We start from the raw sequence: 17,882 nt of genomic DNA, 5'->3' as shown, positions 1-17,882 counted from the left end.
TTAAAAAAATATTAACAATTTCCAATTATTCCAAAAAGTGGAAATATTTTGATGTAAACCTATGTAAAATGATTTGGGGAATCGATTTCCGTCGAGAAAATCGTTAAATTCTCAATAGTTTTCAAGTTATGATCTTTTTTTTAATTTTTGATTTGTTTTGCAATTTTCTCGAAAACTATTATTTGAAGAACAATGATCCTTTTTGGGAAAAATAGATTATTAAAAGGGCTTTTGAACGATAATAAACTTAATAAGGTTACGTCTAATAGTTCTGGAGTTATTGCCCGATAAATATCAAAAACATGTTGAAATATTTATTCACCCATATTTTTTAAAACGAATTTTTTCTATACTTGACCACCAGTTGCCTTTTGGGCTTAAACTATTGTAGTTAGAGGATTTTTTTAAAGACATTTTTTCTGGCGGCTTTTTGTATCTTCTACTGTATTAGCAGCGTTTTGAAAAATTTACGGAAACGAGCGCAAATTTAGAAATCTTTAATGTTTTTTTTTCATGTTTATCGTGAAAATTTTGGTCGGCAGTTTTCTTCAGCCTATTAGGTAAAAATCTTAGGCCCAATATTATCCACTTTTTTCAATCAATTATTTTGTATCTCGTTTCGTCTCCTAGTAGTTCCACTAAAACTTAATTCGTTCTTTTGTGCCTGAATAAGGCGTTTTGAGTCTGTTTGATGTAGTTTTCTTGTTTCAAAGCAAAGAAACATCCGAAATAAGCCGTTTTCGCGCAAATTACAACATAATTGGTTCTTTTGAGGCATAATTTTTTTTTTCTGCAATTCTCAGAAAATTTTCTCTTGTATAAGCAAAAAAAAAGTCTAAAACGAATCGTTTTCTTTCAAATTTGTGCATAAACCGCCCTTTTAAATTCTTGTAGATTGCGAGTGCAACCCGGAAGGTTCCGTCACGAATGCTTGCGAACAAGAAAGTGGCAATTGCACCTGTAAGAATAATTTCGGCGGAAAGCGATGTGATGAGTGCCAACACGGTTACTACAACTACCCAACTTGTGACTGTACGTATTAAATAAAAATAATACCACAATATTCATAATATTGAATAGATTGCAACTGCGACATAAAAGGAACGAAAGAAGGCATTTGCGACAAAACCACCGGCCAGTGCATGTGCAAAGAGGGCTATACAGGCGACCGTTGCGATTCCTGCCTGGCCGGCTACTACGGCTACCCCGATTGCAAGCCTTGCAACTGTAGCAAGGTGGGTTCGGTTGGTTTCAGTTGCAGCGCCACCGGAAAATGCTCCTGTTCGACCAACTACGGCGGCAAGACTTGCGACCAGTGCAACCCCGGATATTTCAAATACCCTGAATGTTTACCTTGCGAATGCGACAGCCACGGCTCCATCGGGGTTTCGTGCGACGGTGAAGGCAAATGCGAGTGTCACCACAATTTTGCCGGCCTTCGTTGCGACTCGTGCAGAGAAGGTTTCTACAATTTCCCGGCTTGTGAGGACTGCAACTGCCATCCGGCTGGAGTTGTGGCTGGTTTTGCCGGGTGTGGGTCGGTCCCAGCCGGGGAGCTCTGCCAGTGTAAAGAACGGGTCGAGGGACGGATCTGTAATAAATGTAGGCCCTTGTACTGGAACTTGAGTCCAAATAATCCCCAAGGATGCGAAGAATGTAAATGCAATATTTCGGGGGTTCTTGGAGGGATTGCTGTTTGCGACTCGGAGAGTGGAGAATGCGTCTGTAAATCACTGGTGATGGGTCGGGGGTGCACGGAGTGTGTCGATGGCACGTACAACTTGCAAGAAGAGAACCTCTTTGGGTGCACCGGTAAGTTAGGAAACTGTAATGCAAGTTGGACTAAAAGCTTAATAATAATTTAAAATAAATAAATAATAATAATAATATTTGACTTGAGAACTGTTCCTGGTCTTGAGGTTAGCAGGGCATAGAGTGGCACCAAAAAGTTGCCGTTTTTTGTTTTAAAGCTGATGCAATTTTCTATCGGTGTTTGAAATTTTTTGTATTTCAAATAGTTTTGGTGATATCCGCTGATAAAAATCAACATTTTAATAATTATTTTTTACACTTTGCCTCAATTCACAGAACAGAATGTGTCAGACATTATTTTTTATGAAATAGGAATAGTGTATGGGATTTTTATTTAGAGATAAATAAATACAATAAAGTATAAAAATCTAAAACTTTTATACATATTTTAATATTTTGAAAAAATTGTGTTACATTATTACAGTATTTCTATCAAATGGCAATGTGATAATAGTAATTACCTATGTTTTCACATTTATCTCTTAAAAATGCGTTTCCCTTACCCATGTCCACCTTATACTAATTATTGCCCTGATGAAGCCCCAAAAAAGTGGCGAAACGTTGGTGATAATATACAAAAAACAGAATAAACTGCAACTTGTCTGCTATGCCAGTAATTATTCAACTTAAAATTGTCCGTCTTTACTTTGAAACTGGTTCAAGCACAAAAAAAATCTGCTTCCAACTTTAGTTCTACAACTTGTTCGTTACTGAACTATTTTGAATGTTTTTTAGATTGTGACTGTGATGTTGGGGGTTCGGTTAACAATATTTGTGACAAGGCCACCGGACAGTGCTTATGTCACTCGAGGGTTAAAGGGCGCACTTGCAAGGAACCACTTGAAACGCACTATTTTCCAACCCTTTATCAGTACCAGTATGAGGTTGAGGATGGACGAACTCCGGCGAATACGCTAGTGAGATATGCTAATGATGAGCGCACCTTCCCGGGCTATTCCTGGAAGGGATATGCCGTGTTTGGACCCTTACAAGTACCGCAGGAATTTTGTACCGCCTTTAAAATAATTGATTATTTCGTAGAAACAAATTTTGCAAGACGTGATTATTCTAAAACCGTCACTGTACAGAATGGTGTTGCGTTTCGTAAACAAAAACCCGGAAACAGTTATTGGAAAAATTAGAATAACTCCGGATAATCCTAGTGATAATGAGCAGGAAATCCAAGTCCAGTTTAGGAACAGCACAGTTCCGGCGTTCGTAACTGTTTCAGGCCCCGTTGGAAATACTCCTCAACCGTTTGTGATAAATCCGGGACGTTGGCAGATAAGCATCGAAGTGACAAAAGACCTGCTTTTGGACTATTTCGTACTTCTCCCTGAAGATTTCTACTTGGCTACGATTTTAAACAAAAAAGTTGAGACTCCTTGCACCATCGATGGACCTGGCCTCTGTCACGACTACACTTATTTGAATTTGACGCAATTTTCGACGACTTACGGCGTTGGCGGGTATGTGCCTGAAGGTCGCAGGTCCACCAAACTTAGGGAGTACTTCCAAGACAATGAGGTAATGTAGTATGACTCGTATTTGAATTTTTTTTATTGTAATGTTTCGTAGCATTTGGCCAAAATTGGGGTCGGAAACCGGGTCCCGGTTTTAAATCTTGCCCAACCTAACGTTTCGTTTAATATCACTGTGCCTAAACCCGGCCAGTACGTCATTATAATTAATTATGTGACCCCGAAAGAGGACCAAAGGACCCACAAAATCGATGTTACACTCCAGTCGGGCCGGCATACAAATGACGGGAGGATTGTGTTGTATTCGTGTCAATACACCACACTGTGTCGGCAAGTTATCACCACTCCTGAGGGTATAGTTGCTGTGCAGCAAGTTGACGGAAATGAGATTAAAGTCGATTTACACGTAAGTTTGATTAATTGATTATGATTATAAATTTCAAATGTTTGATGTAGAGTTCTAACGCCGATGTTGGAATACATTCGATTGTTGCAATTCCATACGAAGAGTGGTCGTTGGATTACATTAAACCGAAATCGGTGTGTATTAGAAAGGACGGGAAGTGTTTAGCTGCCTCTTTCCGATATCCACCCGAAACGAAAAAAATCCAGTTCGAGGAAAATAATGCCGATCTCGCGACCACACTGTGGAATAACACGTACATGTGGTTGGATCCGAGCTATGACACCCTTGATTTGAAGGGAAAAGTGCCCACACCTGGGTATTACACGTTTATAGTGCACTATTACCAACCTAATTTCCAAGGTAACTGAATTTGAAGTGCTCGATTCGCAATCAATATACACTATAGTTTTTATTTTAAATAAAACCAACAATTAAAACATATTTTTTTTAACCAATAACACGAATTTTTGTGGCGGTTTTGTTGCGCAGACGTTAACTCACAAAAGATTACCTCTCATAATTAAATTACAATTGTAGAAAAATAACAGATTTTGTCCACTTTTTGCTTTAACGTTCTTTTTAATTCGGAAATCATATGCGAAATTTGAAATTTTTTTCTTGCATAGATCCCATTTTGTGAATTATAGTGTAAAATCTATATAATTTAAGCAATTTTTTTTAAATAAAAATAATTGAAAAAAAATGGTTCAAGTTACTAGAATTCAGATTTGAAACTTCATTTCCGATTTTATACACGAAAAAAATTTCAAATTTCGAATCTGATTTCAGAGTTAAAAAGAGCAGTGAATTTGCTATATAAAGCACATCATTTTAAATATTTTCTTGTTCATCTTTTTATTAGAATAACAATTTACAATTTTAGTAGTTAATAACTTTTTAAATAACTCATTCAGAAAAAAAATTTTCACGTATTTACATTAATACCTTTTAGGAGAGAACAGTTGTAAACGAACTTCTAGTTTTCGCATTTTTTTTCGTTGTCCGGTTCACGTGTGAGGCCCTAATTACTAGACTATCATCCACGGTAAAGAATTTTTCATTGTTGAATTGTCATCAAAATCGTCTTAAAAATTACCGAACTGGTCCATAAAGCTGCACGTGTGTCAATTGTGTAAGAAATTTAACAAATTATCTTTGAAATAAATAATGTGCACTGCATTAAACTCATACTATGCGTTTCTTTTCGTCTATGAAGAAGAATAAATTTCATGATGGTGGTAAAAAACTGTGCCTTGGTAATCTACATATTATTCAAATGTGTATAATTATTCCATTAGTTTTTTTTGTTTATGCTATAAATAAAAATAAAAAAACCGATACAGGGGCAAAATGTTAAATACGGTGTGTTTTACTTTAACAATGTCTAATAGTGTGTGTAAATTATTGCAATTATTGCTGCACATTGGACAAGCGGTCTAAAATGTTCACTTTTCCAGATTTTGACGTGACTGTCCTCATGCAAAACGGTCAATTTTACGAAGCGACTTTACCCGTCCATTACTGCCCATCTCGGTCAGGCTGTCGTTCGGTTATAACCCAAGTCGATGGCAACACTAAATTTTCATTAACCGAAAACTTCATGCTAACATTGAAGGTACCGTACTTTGGTAACAAAGCAAAAATGCATCAAATAATGTTCAATTAACAGGAACCAGGCAATAAAAACGTCTACCTCGACTATTTACTAGTCATCCCGACCGACTTTTACAGCGATCGCTACTTGGAGGAAGAAGACGTGGATCGCACCGGCGAATTCATCTCCACTTGCGGAAGCAACCACTTCAATATCAACACAACAACGGAAGGTTTTTGCAAAGATTCGGTATTTTCCATAACCGCCGGCCACAACAGCGGGGCTTTGCCCTGCGGGTGCGACTTTGCCGGCTCTCTTAGCTTCGAGTGCGACAAATTTGGGGGCCAGTGCCGCTGCAAACCCAACATAATCGGCCGAAAGTGTGAGGCTTGCAAGACGGGCTATTTCGGCTTTCCCGACTGTAAACCGTGCAATTGCCCATCGATTGCGTTTTGCGAGCCCACCACAGGCCAGTGCATTTGCCCACCGCATGTGGTGGGCGAACGCTGCGACCAGTGCGAGCCTCTGACCTATGGGTACGACCCCATCATTGGCTGCGAGGAGTGCAAATGCAACATTCTGGGTATTGAGGGAACGGAACAGTGCGACCTCAACAACGGCAGTTGCCAGTAAGTCAAGCAAAAAATATTTTTCGTGGTTAATATTCGAGTTTGTAGTTGCAAGCCGAATGTTGTGGGGAGACAGTGCGATAAGTGTCTGGCCGGTCATTACGCCTTCCCTTACTGCGAGTTTTGCTCTTGCGACTACAGAGGCACGACTAGTGAGATTTGCGATCAAGCCACGGCTGAGTGTTTCTGTAAAAAGAACGTTGTGGGGCCCACTTGTGAGATATGTCGCGAGGGGACTTTCAATCTGCAAGAGGAGAATGAGCACGGTTGTACTGAGTGTTTCTGTTTTGGGAAAACTACAAGGTGTACAAGCTCCAAGTTGATTAGGACGTCTGTTCTTCAAATGGATGATTGGGAATTGGTTGGGCTTAATTTCAGTACCAGACTGGAAATCTATCCTTTGAACTTGACTGTTCACAATGCAGAAGAGAATTCGATCGGAGTTGCTTTCAATTCGGTTGATTTTAAAAACACCACCGTATATTTTACCGCACCTAGTGATTATACAGGGAAGAAGTTGACGGCTTATGGGGGTTTTCTCAATTATACGCTCTACTATACCATAACACCGGGTGAAGGTTCGTAAATGAAGTTTTTCGATAATTGGGGTGTTCAGTTCTTTAACAAAGTATGAGGAGTTCAACAAATAAGAATTATAAAATAAAATTTAAATTTTGAATTATAACAAAATATAAATACGAAAATAACTGAAAGTAACGTTTAGGTTCGGCCGTAAGCGAGCCTGATGTCATCCTTGAGGGCAGAAAGACCTACTTGACTTATTCGAGTTACGAACAACCGACAGCCGCAGTTGAATATCACGCTAGTGTTCAGTTAGTTGAGGAAAACTTTGAGTTGCCTACTGGTTTACCGGCGAGAAGGGACCACATAATGGAGGTATTGGAGGATGTGAGGGGTGTTTACATTAGGGCCACCTACTGGACTGCGAGTGTTACGACTAGGTAAAGCGTAAAATCGTTGGTAACACTTATTTGGACGTTTTGTACGTTTAAGATTGTCTCACGTGATTCAAGACGACGCAATCTCTTATCAATATTATTCTGGAGACAACAGAAATTTGGCGTTTGCTCTCACAGTGGAAGAGTGCCGCTGTCCGGAGAATTACCAAGGTTTGTCGTGTGAAGAATGCGCCCCTGGCTATTACCGGGTCGAAGGTGGCCCGCATGGGGGCTATTGTGTCCCGTGCCAATGCCACGGACACGCCACTGAATGCGACGTTAACACAGGAATTTGTCTTGTATGTCTCGAAATTATTTTATTTTTTATGTCTTCAGTATTGTTTTTTCAGAATTGTACGCACAATACTCGAGGAGACCATTGCGAACTTTGTGAAGTTGGATATCATGGCAATGCTTTAGCCGGCACTCCGATGGATTGTTTGATTTGTGCATGTCCTTTACCAGTCGGAAGCAATAAGTAGGGATTTTCGTTTGAAATTGAGGAAGAAATTAAGTTGTTTCGTTTTTTAGCTTTGCCACAGCGTGTGATGTTAGTGCCGATGGTGAGAAAATCAGTTGTGAGTGCAAGGAGGGATATTTTGGGGCCAGGTGTCAGTCGTGTGCCGCAGGATTTTACGGAAGACCGGAATCTTTAGGTATTTTGTGTATTTTTTGCAAAATTATTTACTTATACTTTGTTGGAACAGTATTATAAGAGGACAAACGGTAAGGAAATAACGTTGTTTATGTGGGGAAATTCGGAAATATAAAAAATTTACGAAAAATAAATAAACATTGTTAGTATGCAAAAACTATTAATTAGTAAATTATGAATTATTACTTAATTGTAACGAGTTGTATGTCACAGATTTACAAGCAAATACCTATCTATTTTAAGGTGATTTTTGCAAGCCATGTCAATGCTCTGGCAATATCAACCCCGACGATCCCAGCTCTTGCGACACAGTCTCTGGTGAATGTCTACGATGTCTAAATAACACCTACGGAAAAGCTTGTGCTCTTTGTGCTCCTGGATATTTCGGAGATGCCGTCAATTTAAAAGATTGTCAAAGTGAGTGTACTTTTAGCTGAGGAATAAATCTTCAAACTCTCAATAGTTTCAACACTATACTATACAAAAAACACATAAAATCACTGTTTTTTTTTGAGTAAAAAATTGTTAACCGTAGGTTGCATTTGCGACGAGCTGGGCACCGACCACTGCAACAGTTTCACCGGAGAATGCGTCTGCAAACCCAACGTAATCGGCGAAAAATGTGACCGTTGCGAGGTGAAACATTACGGTTTCCAAACGGGGGCCGGATGTGTCCCTTGCGATTGTGCCGAAGCTTCCGATAGTTCGCAGTGTGACGACGTCACGGGTCAGTGTAGATGCAAACCTGGAGTCTCCGGAAGGTCGTGCAATCGTTGCAGTGCCGGCTTTTGGAACTACACAACAGACGGATGTGTTTGTGAGTCTCCAGAGTTTGGTTTTTGGCGGAAAATTGGAAGAAAATGTTTCAGCTTGCGGTTGCAAAAGCGAGTATTCGCTTGGTTTTGGATGCAACGCTTTGACGGGACAATGTGAGTGCCTTCAGGGGGTCGTGGGGGAGAAATGCGACCAGTGCCCCCATCGGTGGGTGTTTGTCCCGGATTATGGCTGTCACCAGTGTGATAGCTGTACCCACGCTTTGCTTGACGATACGGATGCTTTGAGGCACCTGATTGACCCAATTATTGTTGAATTTGACGTGAGTTTAATCAAATTTTTTGGGGGTTTGTTTAATTGTGTTTCCAGTCGGCCAACTCCGGGTACTTCACCCGCCGAAAGCTCGACAACATGAGAGATCTTTTAAACGAATTGAAGCCGAAGTTTGACGAAGTCGACCCGAAACAGATCAACTTGGACTTGTACATTGACGAGTTGCAAACTCTGGAACAGGACTCGAAGAATTTAAATCGAAAAGTAAAACTCTAAACTCCCGGATTTGATTTATGCAATGTTTTTCTTCCAGACGAACTATTCGCTAGAAAATAGTGACTCCCTCCGAGTTAGTTCTATCGATCTTAAAGAAAGGGCCGAACTTCTTCTGGATGATGTTCAAAACGCTGAAGACGATTCTTTCCGCGTAATTGACGAAATTAATAAAATCACGTTCCAGTTGAACAAAGATGAAAATCCGGAGATTGATTCGGCGTTAGAGGAAGGCCAGGAACTCCTGGATGCGATTAAAAGATATAATTTAACAGGTCGTGAAGAAATGGCCGATGACGAGTTGGACAAAGTGTCCAACTTGCTGCTTAATGTGTCCAACTTCAAGATTCCAGTCGATTATTTGGAAGAGAAAACCGACAAAGTCAAGGAGAGTTTGAAGAATTTTAACGACAAGTTGGATGATTTGTACAATCAGACGCAGTACTCGTTAAGCAAAGCTAACGAGGCCCAGAGGATCATTGAAAAGAGCGGGTAAGTACAAACAAATTAATAAAAGACGAACTTATTTAAGCGCAAACAGAAATTTTTATAACAAGCCAAAGTTTAATTTAGAATATGGAATTTATAATCGATAGACGAGGTATACATTACGTTTTTTCTGAAGTCATAATCTTTAAATTATACAGAAAAATAGAGTTACACTACACTACGGATTATCTTGTAATTTTCTTGGTTGAGGATCTAAACGTTCGATTCAACGACTGAATAAATATAATTTTTATAACGTAAGACGAAACATTTGACATGCTTGTAATAATTTATTCTTAGTAATCAAAATATAATATCAGTCACTGGCCAATATTTACATATTGTATAAATTTGTTATCAAAAATCTATCAACATAAATACTTAAATTACAAATACTCGATCTACACAATTCTTAAATATTGGACAAAATCAACATATCCCACACTTTACACATTAACAAAAATATAAATACCATATATTATATTCAACATGAATTAACAACGTTAAAATCATCCGTCATCACTTAATTCCACGCACTTTCAGCTCTTCCCTAAGCTTCCACTTGACGAGTTCCATGCAAGTGATGGCATCTTCGGCACTATCGTGTCCACTAACACTATTCTGTATAATTTTTTTAAGAAAATCACTAGCCAAAGCCTTCAGCGCCCTTTTATGCGGCAGCCCCATTTTATGCGGAAACAAAACCGAAGTATCGATAACAGTCCCGTGTATAATCTTCAACGCTTTCATATCCGACTCCAAACTGTGTCCAATGAGTATAGTTTTGGAGTTACACAGATGCAAAATGTTGGCTTGCACTTGCAAAATACTAGTACTGGTGCGTTCCATTTGCTCTTTGGTGATTCCGGAGAAGGTCGTGTTATAGTCAATGATCGGATTCAAAGGCTTCACTAGAGTCTCGTACACGGTTTTGCACTCCGAATCCACGATAGTCACTCGCGTTAGTTCCAAACCCTTAATCGTGTAACACATCTCGCAGTCCAGAGCGTAAACAGCCTGACTCCTGGGGTCCTCCTCGGATTCGGGCTCCATCGTCGTCTGGAAGCCCTCAAGCTCGGCGTCTCCGCAGGCTTCGGACACGTGAGTATTTGAAGTAGCACAGCCAACGTCGTCGTTGCTTTTGCAACAAAGGTACGTCTGTTCGCCCCGCAAAGTCCGCTTTTTGAGGGGGTGGTAGATGCACTCTTCTGGGTACTGTACAAAGCCGTCCTCGTCCACTAGGTATATCTTGCCGCACCTTGAACACTTCCTTTGATTCTCGCGGAGGCTCGACCATGCGGTGGTTTTGCGGTTTTTGATGGTGGCACGGCCGGGGGTTGCACTCTCGCGGGGGTACCCATGAATGTCCAGCTCTTCGTTCGTGAGGGCGTAGCCCTTGATATGGTTGTAGAACTTCGCCCCTTTGTAGTTCGACGCTGTGTCGTTGGCCGGGGCTTCGCCCTCGCCGATGGGCCCCAACCCGAGCCTGTCCCGCTCTTGCAGCTCCTTCCGGAGCCGATTCACAGCCAACATCGCCGAATTTTTGTACGTTGCCAGGACTTTGCACTTTTCGTAACAGACGAATTCCTCGTTGAGGGCTCTCGTGTAGGCGTCTTCTTTGATTAGGTAGAGTTTGACGCATTCGTCGGCGATCATTGTTAAAAATCGGGTTCGCACGTTTATGGGCAGTTTCGATTTGTCAGCGTTCAAGACATCAGGAATGTCCGATAGAGAGATATCAGGCACGTGTGCAATCCGTTTGCCTTTCACCGTCTGTGCTGGCGTTTTGTTGAGTGTTTCGGTGGCTTTCTGCTTCGCCAGTTCTTCAATTCGGGCTTTGGCCCGCTGTATCGAGTTTACGTTTTGGACCGGGGCGATTTTCTTCGGTTTGTTTTTCGCACTGTTGAGGATACTGTCGATTACGTTGGCGTTTTCGCTCGGTTTCGGTTTCGCCAACCGCTGGAGTTTGTAGTTGCGAGCTGCTTCAAGTAAGCTAGGGGCCGGGCGTTTGACCGTTTGCTTCACTTCGTTCATTAGGTTCTTCTGTTCGTTGTTCGCTTGAGCTAATTTGGCTAATTTGAATCGATTAGCCATCGCTTGTGCGGGATTAGCTTGAATTTTTGGCTTCACGTAATTGATTTTCGAGCCGCCTTCGCTTGGGTTGGCTGAACTGTGGGCGATTCGTTTCTTACTTGCGTTCGTTTCTTCTTTAATTACTTCGGGCTCTGCTGGAGGCGGCTCCTTTACCTCCACCTTGGGCGGTTCGTATTCTTTGAATATTTTGTAACACTCGGATAAAGTGTCCTCTTCGTCATCGTCAAAATCAAGGGCGGGGATTTCATCGAAATTGTTTGAGTACAGTAATTCACTGGAGTCCTCACCGGATGACTCTGATGATTTGCGACGTTTCTTATTGTCTTCAGCTTCTTTTTGTTTTTCCTTTGCTCGTTTTTCCTTTTCTTTGTGACGTTCTCTGCTCCTGCTCCTACTTCGTCTCTTGTCCTTATGTTTACTTTTACTTTTCTCTTTTTCTCGGCTACTTTTATGTTTGCTTTTGTGGTCCGAGCGTCTATCTTTCTCTCTACTTTTGTCGGACTTAACATCTTTCTCCTTAACGTGTTTATCCTTACTCTTGTCTTTGGTATCCTTTTTGTGATATTTAGACTTATGAGATTTACTGCTGCTACTACTATGTTTTTTTTCTGTCTTATCACTTGCGGGTTTTTCTTTGTCTTTATCGTTTTCCTGATGCGTTTCTTCTTTGCCCACATTATTTTCCTTCGATTCTTTATTTTTCGGTTCTTCGATAAGGTCATCTATCATGTCAAACTCGGCAGATAAATCTTCAAAATTGATGTCATCTTGTAGAGAAATTTCGGGGTTGTACTCGTCATTGGCAATGTTTTGCTTAACTTCCCTAATGGCCTCAATATCACTCGTTTCTCGTTCGTCGTCTTCCAAAACATTTTCACGTTTACTAGCCGACGATAATATGCTCAGAGGAGTCGGTTTATAAGTCGGTTTTTCAAACGTAAACTTTGGTAAAGGCCTGATTGTCCGATCAGACCTGAAAGCCAAGTCTGGCACGTAACTGATTGGAATGTGGCTTTTTATATTGGCCAACTCGCTCTTTGGAGTGGGTTTATACGTAGGAACTTCCACTTCTTTTGGGGTTTCATTTGCGACTTCCTCGATTGTCTCCTGGGTCTTTTTTCTGTGCCGAAAATGACAATAAGGCCTATTGCAAGTACTATCAAAATATGGACATTCAATGTCTTGGAAGTAGCCCTTTGTCGGTAGCATTCTTGCGCTGTTTTAAACTTTGGTTACTGGAGTCCAAATCGGGAAAATTTGACACAAAAACTTCAATTAACACGAAACATAACCACACATTACTCGGGATTTTTATTTTATTCGAAATTGGTGACGCAAATGTCATTGTAGCAATCACGTGACCGTTCAACTACGCGCTAAAAATTCAATTTCAAAAATTTTGAACGCACTGAACATGATCGAATTATTTGCGAGGGACGGAAGAACGTGTCTGAGCTTATTTTTATCTGCTTCCGTTTGCTGGACGCATGTGGGCAACAGATGTGAGCGCAGTTCAAGGACGAACAAAAACTAAAAATAATTAAAACCAATCCGTAATCAGGTTATTCACTTCTATAATGATAACAACAAGGCTAAATTTTAACACGAAATTGATCAATGCTCTAAATTACAGTAAAGAACGGCTTAAGAAAAAACTGGACGATATTAAGCAACAAACAATGGACTCGAAAAACAATTTGGAGGTCTCGCAAACTTTGAATGATAATTCGACCGAATTCAAAAACAAGGCCCAAGAATTGTTAGCGGAATTACAGACGAAGGCTTCGAGTCTGGAAGATTACGTCAATGATTTTAAAAAGTCGGTCGATGAGGACGAGGCCGAAATCGAGGAAGTGCAGCGTTTGCAGCCCGAAGTTGAAAGACACACTAAAAACTTGACCGAAAAAGCAATGCTTCTTGATAATCTCTTAAACGAGTCGCGAGACTTGTCAGGCGAGGCCGTCCGTGCGGCGAACGCCTACAAAGACATAGTCCAAGCGGTGAAAAATGCGAGCGAAGCCGCGAAAAAAGCAAAAATTGACGTAAATAAGGCCTACGACATGATACCCGACGTTGCGAATAAAACCGACAACGCGGACCAAACGTCTTCGGTGTCGCTAAAGGACGCCTTCGAACTATACCATTCAACGAACGATGACTTGAAACCGAAGCTAGAGGAGGCCGTTGCCAAATACAAGCCGGTCAGTTCCAGTCACAAGTCAAATAAAGACATGTTGGACAACATCGAGAAAATTCGCGACAAAATCCAACAACAGTCCTTGGATAAGGCGTACGCCCTCGCTGTTGACAAGGCCGACGATGCGATCCGGCACGTGACGAACATTGAGGGCATCGCGGAGGGAATTAAGTTCGACAAGTTGAAAAACCAGACGGAAAATGCAACTTTATTGCCCAAAATCGTCGATGATATGAACCGCGATTTGCTACAAACGCAGAAACAGCTGAATACTGTTAACGACAAGCTGCCCTATATCACCAACATGATGGAGGAGATACCAGAACAGCAAGCCCGGCTTCAACGAACGGTTGACAACATTGCCAATTCGATGAAGAAGTTGAACCAACAGATAATCCTGGCGCGAGATTTGGCCAATCAGATCAAAATAGGAATGAAGTTTTACCCGAACACGACTCTGGAACTTGAGGTTCCGTCGAATCTGGAGGAACTCAGCACTTCCGAACGCGTTTCTGGGTATTTCAGGACGGAGAAACCGTATGGACTGCTGTGGTACTTGGGCAATCCCCTGGGGACTAAATTAAGGCGAACTAAAACGGTAGGTAACTAGAAATCTTGGTTGAATTCGTTCAAAACTTTTGTCAAAGGATGACTACATGGCCTTGATCATACAAAACGGTTATCCCGTCTTGAAACTGGACGTTGGCAACGGAGTCGAGCAAATAATCAACGAGAAATACGTTTCTGACGGTGTGTGGTATCAATTCATAGTGGAGAGGTATGGCAACGTGAAAGTGACCACTTTTCTTGACTAAAATTTCAGAACTGGTCACAATGCGAAGTTGACGATCCGCGAGGAGTTGCCCGGAGGTGTTGAGAACATCACCCAGAAGGAAACCACACTGGAAGGCCCCTTATCCATTTTCAATCTGGACAAGAACAAGTCGAAACTGTTCGTCGGAAGCTTCCCCGTGAACTACGCGATGCAGAAAGAAATCGATGTGAATTCCTTTGAGGGCGAAATTGAGGATATGGTTATTGGCGACAAACCGGTTTCGTTGTGGAATTTCAACAACGGTTTTGAGAACAATCACGGAGCCGTGGAACGGGATAAGTTGGTTAACTTGCAACCAAGTACCGGGTTTAGGTTTAACGGGAATGGTTATGCCATTTTGAACGCGCGTTCGTACGGGTTTAGGACTCGATCTGACATCCAACTCAGCTTCAAGACGTTTGCAACCGAAGGTTTGCTCTTCTTGGCGGGGCAAGACAAGACGTTTATTGCGCTGGAACTCAGGAATGGGAAGGTTCTGTACCAAGTGAGTGCAATTTTGTGTTTATTTGAGTTGTTAAATAAAATTGTTTAGTATAATTTGGGGCACCAAACCAAAGTGTGGCACACGACAAAGACCTACAACGATGGCAGATGGCACGTGGTGGAGGCTAGTCGAGAGGGGCCCAAAGGCCGCTTTGTGGTTGATAATGAGGATATACCAGATACCACCCCTGCAATAGACGGCACGTTTATTGAGCCAATCGAAACCGTTTCATTTGGTGGTTATCCCACCAAACACCGGTACATCGATGTCAGTCAGACGCGATTCGATGGCTGCATTGATAACGTTGTGATAATGGGCAGTCCGGTTGATTTACGCAACAATATTAAAGTGTACGATGTCACACCCGGATGTCCGGTCAAAGTAAGTTTCCAACAAATGTGATAATTAGTAACGAAGTATTTTAGTTCTCACAAATGGTGTCGTTTGATAAACACAGACCGGGATATGTCGCCCACGGCGGCGTGGCCATCAATAACGATTTCAAGATAAGTCTCAAATTTAAAACCAAAGAAAAAGACGGTTTGATTTTCTACGCCACGGATAAGCTGCACGAAAATAACATTTCACTGGCCCTCCGGGACGGTTATCTCGTCCTAATCAGCCAGAAAATCGAACTGGTTTCGAAAGACACGTTCAATGATAGCCTCTGGCACGTTGTCTCGGTGATGCACAACGATCACGAGTTAAGAATTGATTTTGACGATATCGACAGCAGACCGTGAGTCACGTCACTTAGTGTCGGTATGTTCAAAAATTTGATTTCTTCCAGTCTGGACACCAAGCCTCCACCGTTATTTATCCTCCACGGTACTCTATACGTAGGCGGCTTACCCAGACGGGTCATTTTATCTCCTGGTACCGTGGGCTCGGAGTTACCATTCAGAGGTTGCATCGGTGATCTCACTTTGAAAGGCAACGTCATCAATTTTGCTAACAGTACGGACAAGTTTAACGAAATTTTAGGAAAATGTATCTATGACAAAAATTACAAAGCTATCGATAAAATTGATAAAGGTCAGTTGTGGGGGTTGTTGATTGCCATTATTAAATTATTTTTTAGAGCCGACATTGCCACCTCTTGAGCCACTGGGACCTGCCACAACTGGGGGCTATGGAGACGTGACGAAGTACCGGCCATATGAACGTACGTAAATCGCCCGGCGCATCCACCATTTTTAATCTGAACTAGTTAAAAATAAGTCGAAAGTAATTTTACACAAACTCACTTTCAGCCCTAATGCTTTACAAATCCTCTAATTAATACCACTCAAAACTGAATTTCCTCTATTCCGCGTTTTGTCAAAAAGTACACTACAGTAAAAAAATTCTTTTCGTAAAAGTTGCTTAACTTTTGCCGCACACAATTTTGCTCAAATGATAACCAATGCTGTTAAAGAAAAATACAATTGGGCCGATAATAATTAAAACAACAACAGAGACACTTTAACGAGGGTTAAAGTTGCACCGTCTGCTACATAATTTTTTAAAATCTGGTTTCAGATACTACCATTCGGGGTGACGGCGGCAGAGACGACTACGTGACTCGAACAGACGAGGAACCAGTGACTGAAGTGGTTCCATTGCCGCCTCTTCCACCGGTCACTCATGGGGCTGTTGGTTACCCACCGCTCACTACACCTCCACCACCTCCCAAAGACTCATGTGCTTTGCCTATTTCTCCTCCGCAAACTAGTGTAGGGGTGTACCGATTCGGTGCTCAGAAAGACAGTAGACTAGAAATAGATAAATTGCGCGGTCGGTACAAGAAACAATTCGATTTTGCTCTTGACTTTAGGAGTGATGACCCAGACGGCATCATTTTCTTTACGAGCGATAACAACGAGACGCATTCGCAGTACGTGGCAGTGTTCTTGCAAGATGGACAAGTAAGTAACAACACAGAGTGTCCGTCACTGTAATTAAAATTTTCCAAAGGTGGTTTACACGTATAGTGACGGCAGGAGTTCGTCGGTGTTGAAGACAGACGGTTTGAAAGACTACAGCGATAACGCGTGGCACTTGGTCGAGTTTAGCAAAGACGAGCGTCGAGCAAAGCTAGTCTTGGATGACGCAGTCGTGTCTGATAAGCCTGTAGCCAACATGCAAAAAATTGATATCAGGCCCCCGATCTACGTCGGGGGATTGGACCCCAACCATTATAACAAAATTCAAAGCAAACTGAACCTGACTAAGTCGTTTAGCGGCTGCATTCGCAACATGAACATGAACAGCAAGCCTCTAGAATTCCAGGCACAGAACCAGATCGGAGTAGTCCCCTGCTTTGATAAAATCGAAACCGGGGTGTTCTTCCCCGTAACGGGAGGTTTTGTCAGGATTAAAGAACCGAAGTTTAAAGTCGGAGAAGTGTTCAATGTGAAACTTGACATCAAGCCGAGGCGAGATTCGGGAGTTTTGATTGCTGTTAATGGGCGGAAAGACTATTTCGTCTTGGAAATGATCAATGGTGAGATGAGTCTGACGGTGGAAAATGGAAAAGGCCCGATTAGAGCCGTTTACAACCCCAATAAGAAGTTCTACTTCTGCGACGGTCAATGGCACAGCATTCAAGGTATTGTAGCTATGTTTTTTTCGTAAATTTACGCATTTTTCCAGCTGTTAAATCGAAAAATGTTATAACCCTGTCGGTTGATAATGTGTTTACTGATCCCAAACTCGGGGATCACTCGTCGACTTCCACAGACACCGCCAGTGCTCTCTTCTTAGGCGGACACCGATATTTGAACGCAACTAGGGCACGGGGAATTGTCACAAGGTTGCCATATGTTGGATGTGTTAAAAACATTTTTATTAACAATGACCCGGTCGAGGTTGATGCAAGTATGGCAGAAGGGGGTGTTATTGTGGGCACTTGCCCGACTAATTAAGAAATAAATCATTCATCTTCA

General features: G+C 41.6%; 2 protein-coding genes and 1 long non-coding RNA gene across 3 annotated transcripts in view; 1 reads left to right on the top strand and 2 right to left on the bottom strand.

The window, feature by feature from the left end:
- The window catches only part of LOC103312321 (uncharacterized), a 16,546-nt gene extending 14,454 nt beyond the window's left edge, over nucleotides 1–2,092 (bottom strand). Inside the window, exons 1-2 of the long non-coding RNA XR_010334555.1 lie at nucleotides 1,896–2,092; nucleotides 1,354–1,842 (exon numbers count right to left, since the gene is read on the bottom strand). This is a non-coding gene — a long non-coding RNA (uncharacterized LOC103312321). The remainder of the gene's footprint in view (nucleotides 1–1,353; nucleotides 1,843–1,895) is intronic.
- The window catches only part of LanA (Laminin A), a 24,206-nt gene extending 6,324 nt beyond the window's left edge, over nucleotides 1–17,882 (top strand). The window contains exons 8-35 of the mRNA XM_008192678.3: nucleotides 895–1,032; nucleotides 1,081–1,812; nucleotides 2,548–2,804; nucleotides 2,854–3,339; nucleotides 3,391–3,699; nucleotides 3,750–4,059; nucleotides 5,157–5,314; nucleotides 5,369–5,922; nucleotides 5,971–6,500; nucleotides 6,647–6,884; nucleotides 6,937–7,180; nucleotides 7,232–7,359; nucleotides 7,413–7,537; nucleotides 7,780–7,953; nucleotides 8,072–8,353; nucleotides 8,406–8,632; nucleotides 8,680–8,847; nucleotides 8,897–9,348; nucleotides 13,073–14,234; nucleotides 14,284–14,414; nucleotides 14,460–14,955; nucleotides 15,004–15,336; nucleotides 15,381–15,694; nucleotides 15,746–15,990; nucleotides 16,037–16,120; nucleotides 16,477–16,862; nucleotides 16,912–17,545; nucleotides 17,590–17,882. Coding sequence (XP_008190900.1) covers nucleotides 895–1,032; nucleotides 1,081–1,812; nucleotides 2,548–2,804; nucleotides 2,854–3,339; nucleotides 3,391–3,699; nucleotides 3,750–4,059; nucleotides 5,157–5,314; nucleotides 5,369–5,922; nucleotides 5,971–6,500; nucleotides 6,647–6,884; nucleotides 6,937–7,180; nucleotides 7,232–7,359; nucleotides 7,413–7,537; nucleotides 7,780–7,953; nucleotides 8,072–8,353; nucleotides 8,406–8,632; nucleotides 8,680–8,847; nucleotides 8,897–9,348; nucleotides 13,073–14,234; nucleotides 14,284–14,414; nucleotides 14,460–14,955; nucleotides 15,004–15,336; nucleotides 15,381–15,694; nucleotides 15,746–15,990; nucleotides 16,037–16,120; nucleotides 16,477–16,862; nucleotides 16,912–17,545; nucleotides 17,590–17,861 — 9,569 coding nt within the window. The 3' untranslated portion in view covers nucleotides 17,862–17,882. The remainder of the gene's footprint in view (nucleotides 1–894; nucleotides 1,033–1,080; nucleotides 1,813–2,547; nucleotides 2,805–2,853; nucleotides 3,340–3,390; nucleotides 3,700–3,749; nucleotides 4,060–5,156; nucleotides 5,315–5,368; nucleotides 5,923–5,970; nucleotides 6,501–6,646; nucleotides 6,885–6,936; nucleotides 7,181–7,231; nucleotides 7,360–7,412; nucleotides 7,538–7,779; nucleotides 7,954–8,071; nucleotides 8,354–8,405; nucleotides 8,633–8,679; nucleotides 8,848–8,896; nucleotides 9,349–13,072; nucleotides 14,235–14,283; nucleotides 14,415–14,459; nucleotides 14,956–15,003; nucleotides 15,337–15,380; nucleotides 15,695–15,745; nucleotides 15,991–16,036; nucleotides 16,121–16,476; nucleotides 16,863–16,911; nucleotides 17,546–17,589) is intronic.
- LOC103312322 (uncharacterized protein) lies at nucleotides 9,623–12,931 on the bottom strand. The gene has a single exon (XM_008192677.3). It carries the CDS (start codon nucleotides 12,646–12,648, stop codon nucleotides 9,865–9,867), a length of 2,784 nt encoding a protein of 927 aa, XP_008190899.1. The 5' UTR covers nucleotides 12,649–12,931; the 3' UTR covers nucleotides 9,623–9,864.

Source organism: Tribolium castaneum, chromosome 1 (assembly GCF_031307605.1).
Source record: "Tribolium castaneum strain GA2 chromosome 1, icTriCast1.1, whole genome shotgun sequence".
Classification (NCBI taxonomy): domain Eukaryota; kingdom Metazoa; phylum Arthropoda; class Insecta; order Coleoptera; family Tenebrionidae; genus Tribolium; species Tribolium castaneum.
The sequence above is the reverse complement of the archived record's forward strand: the minus strand, read 5'-3'. Positions and strand labels throughout refer to the sequence as shown.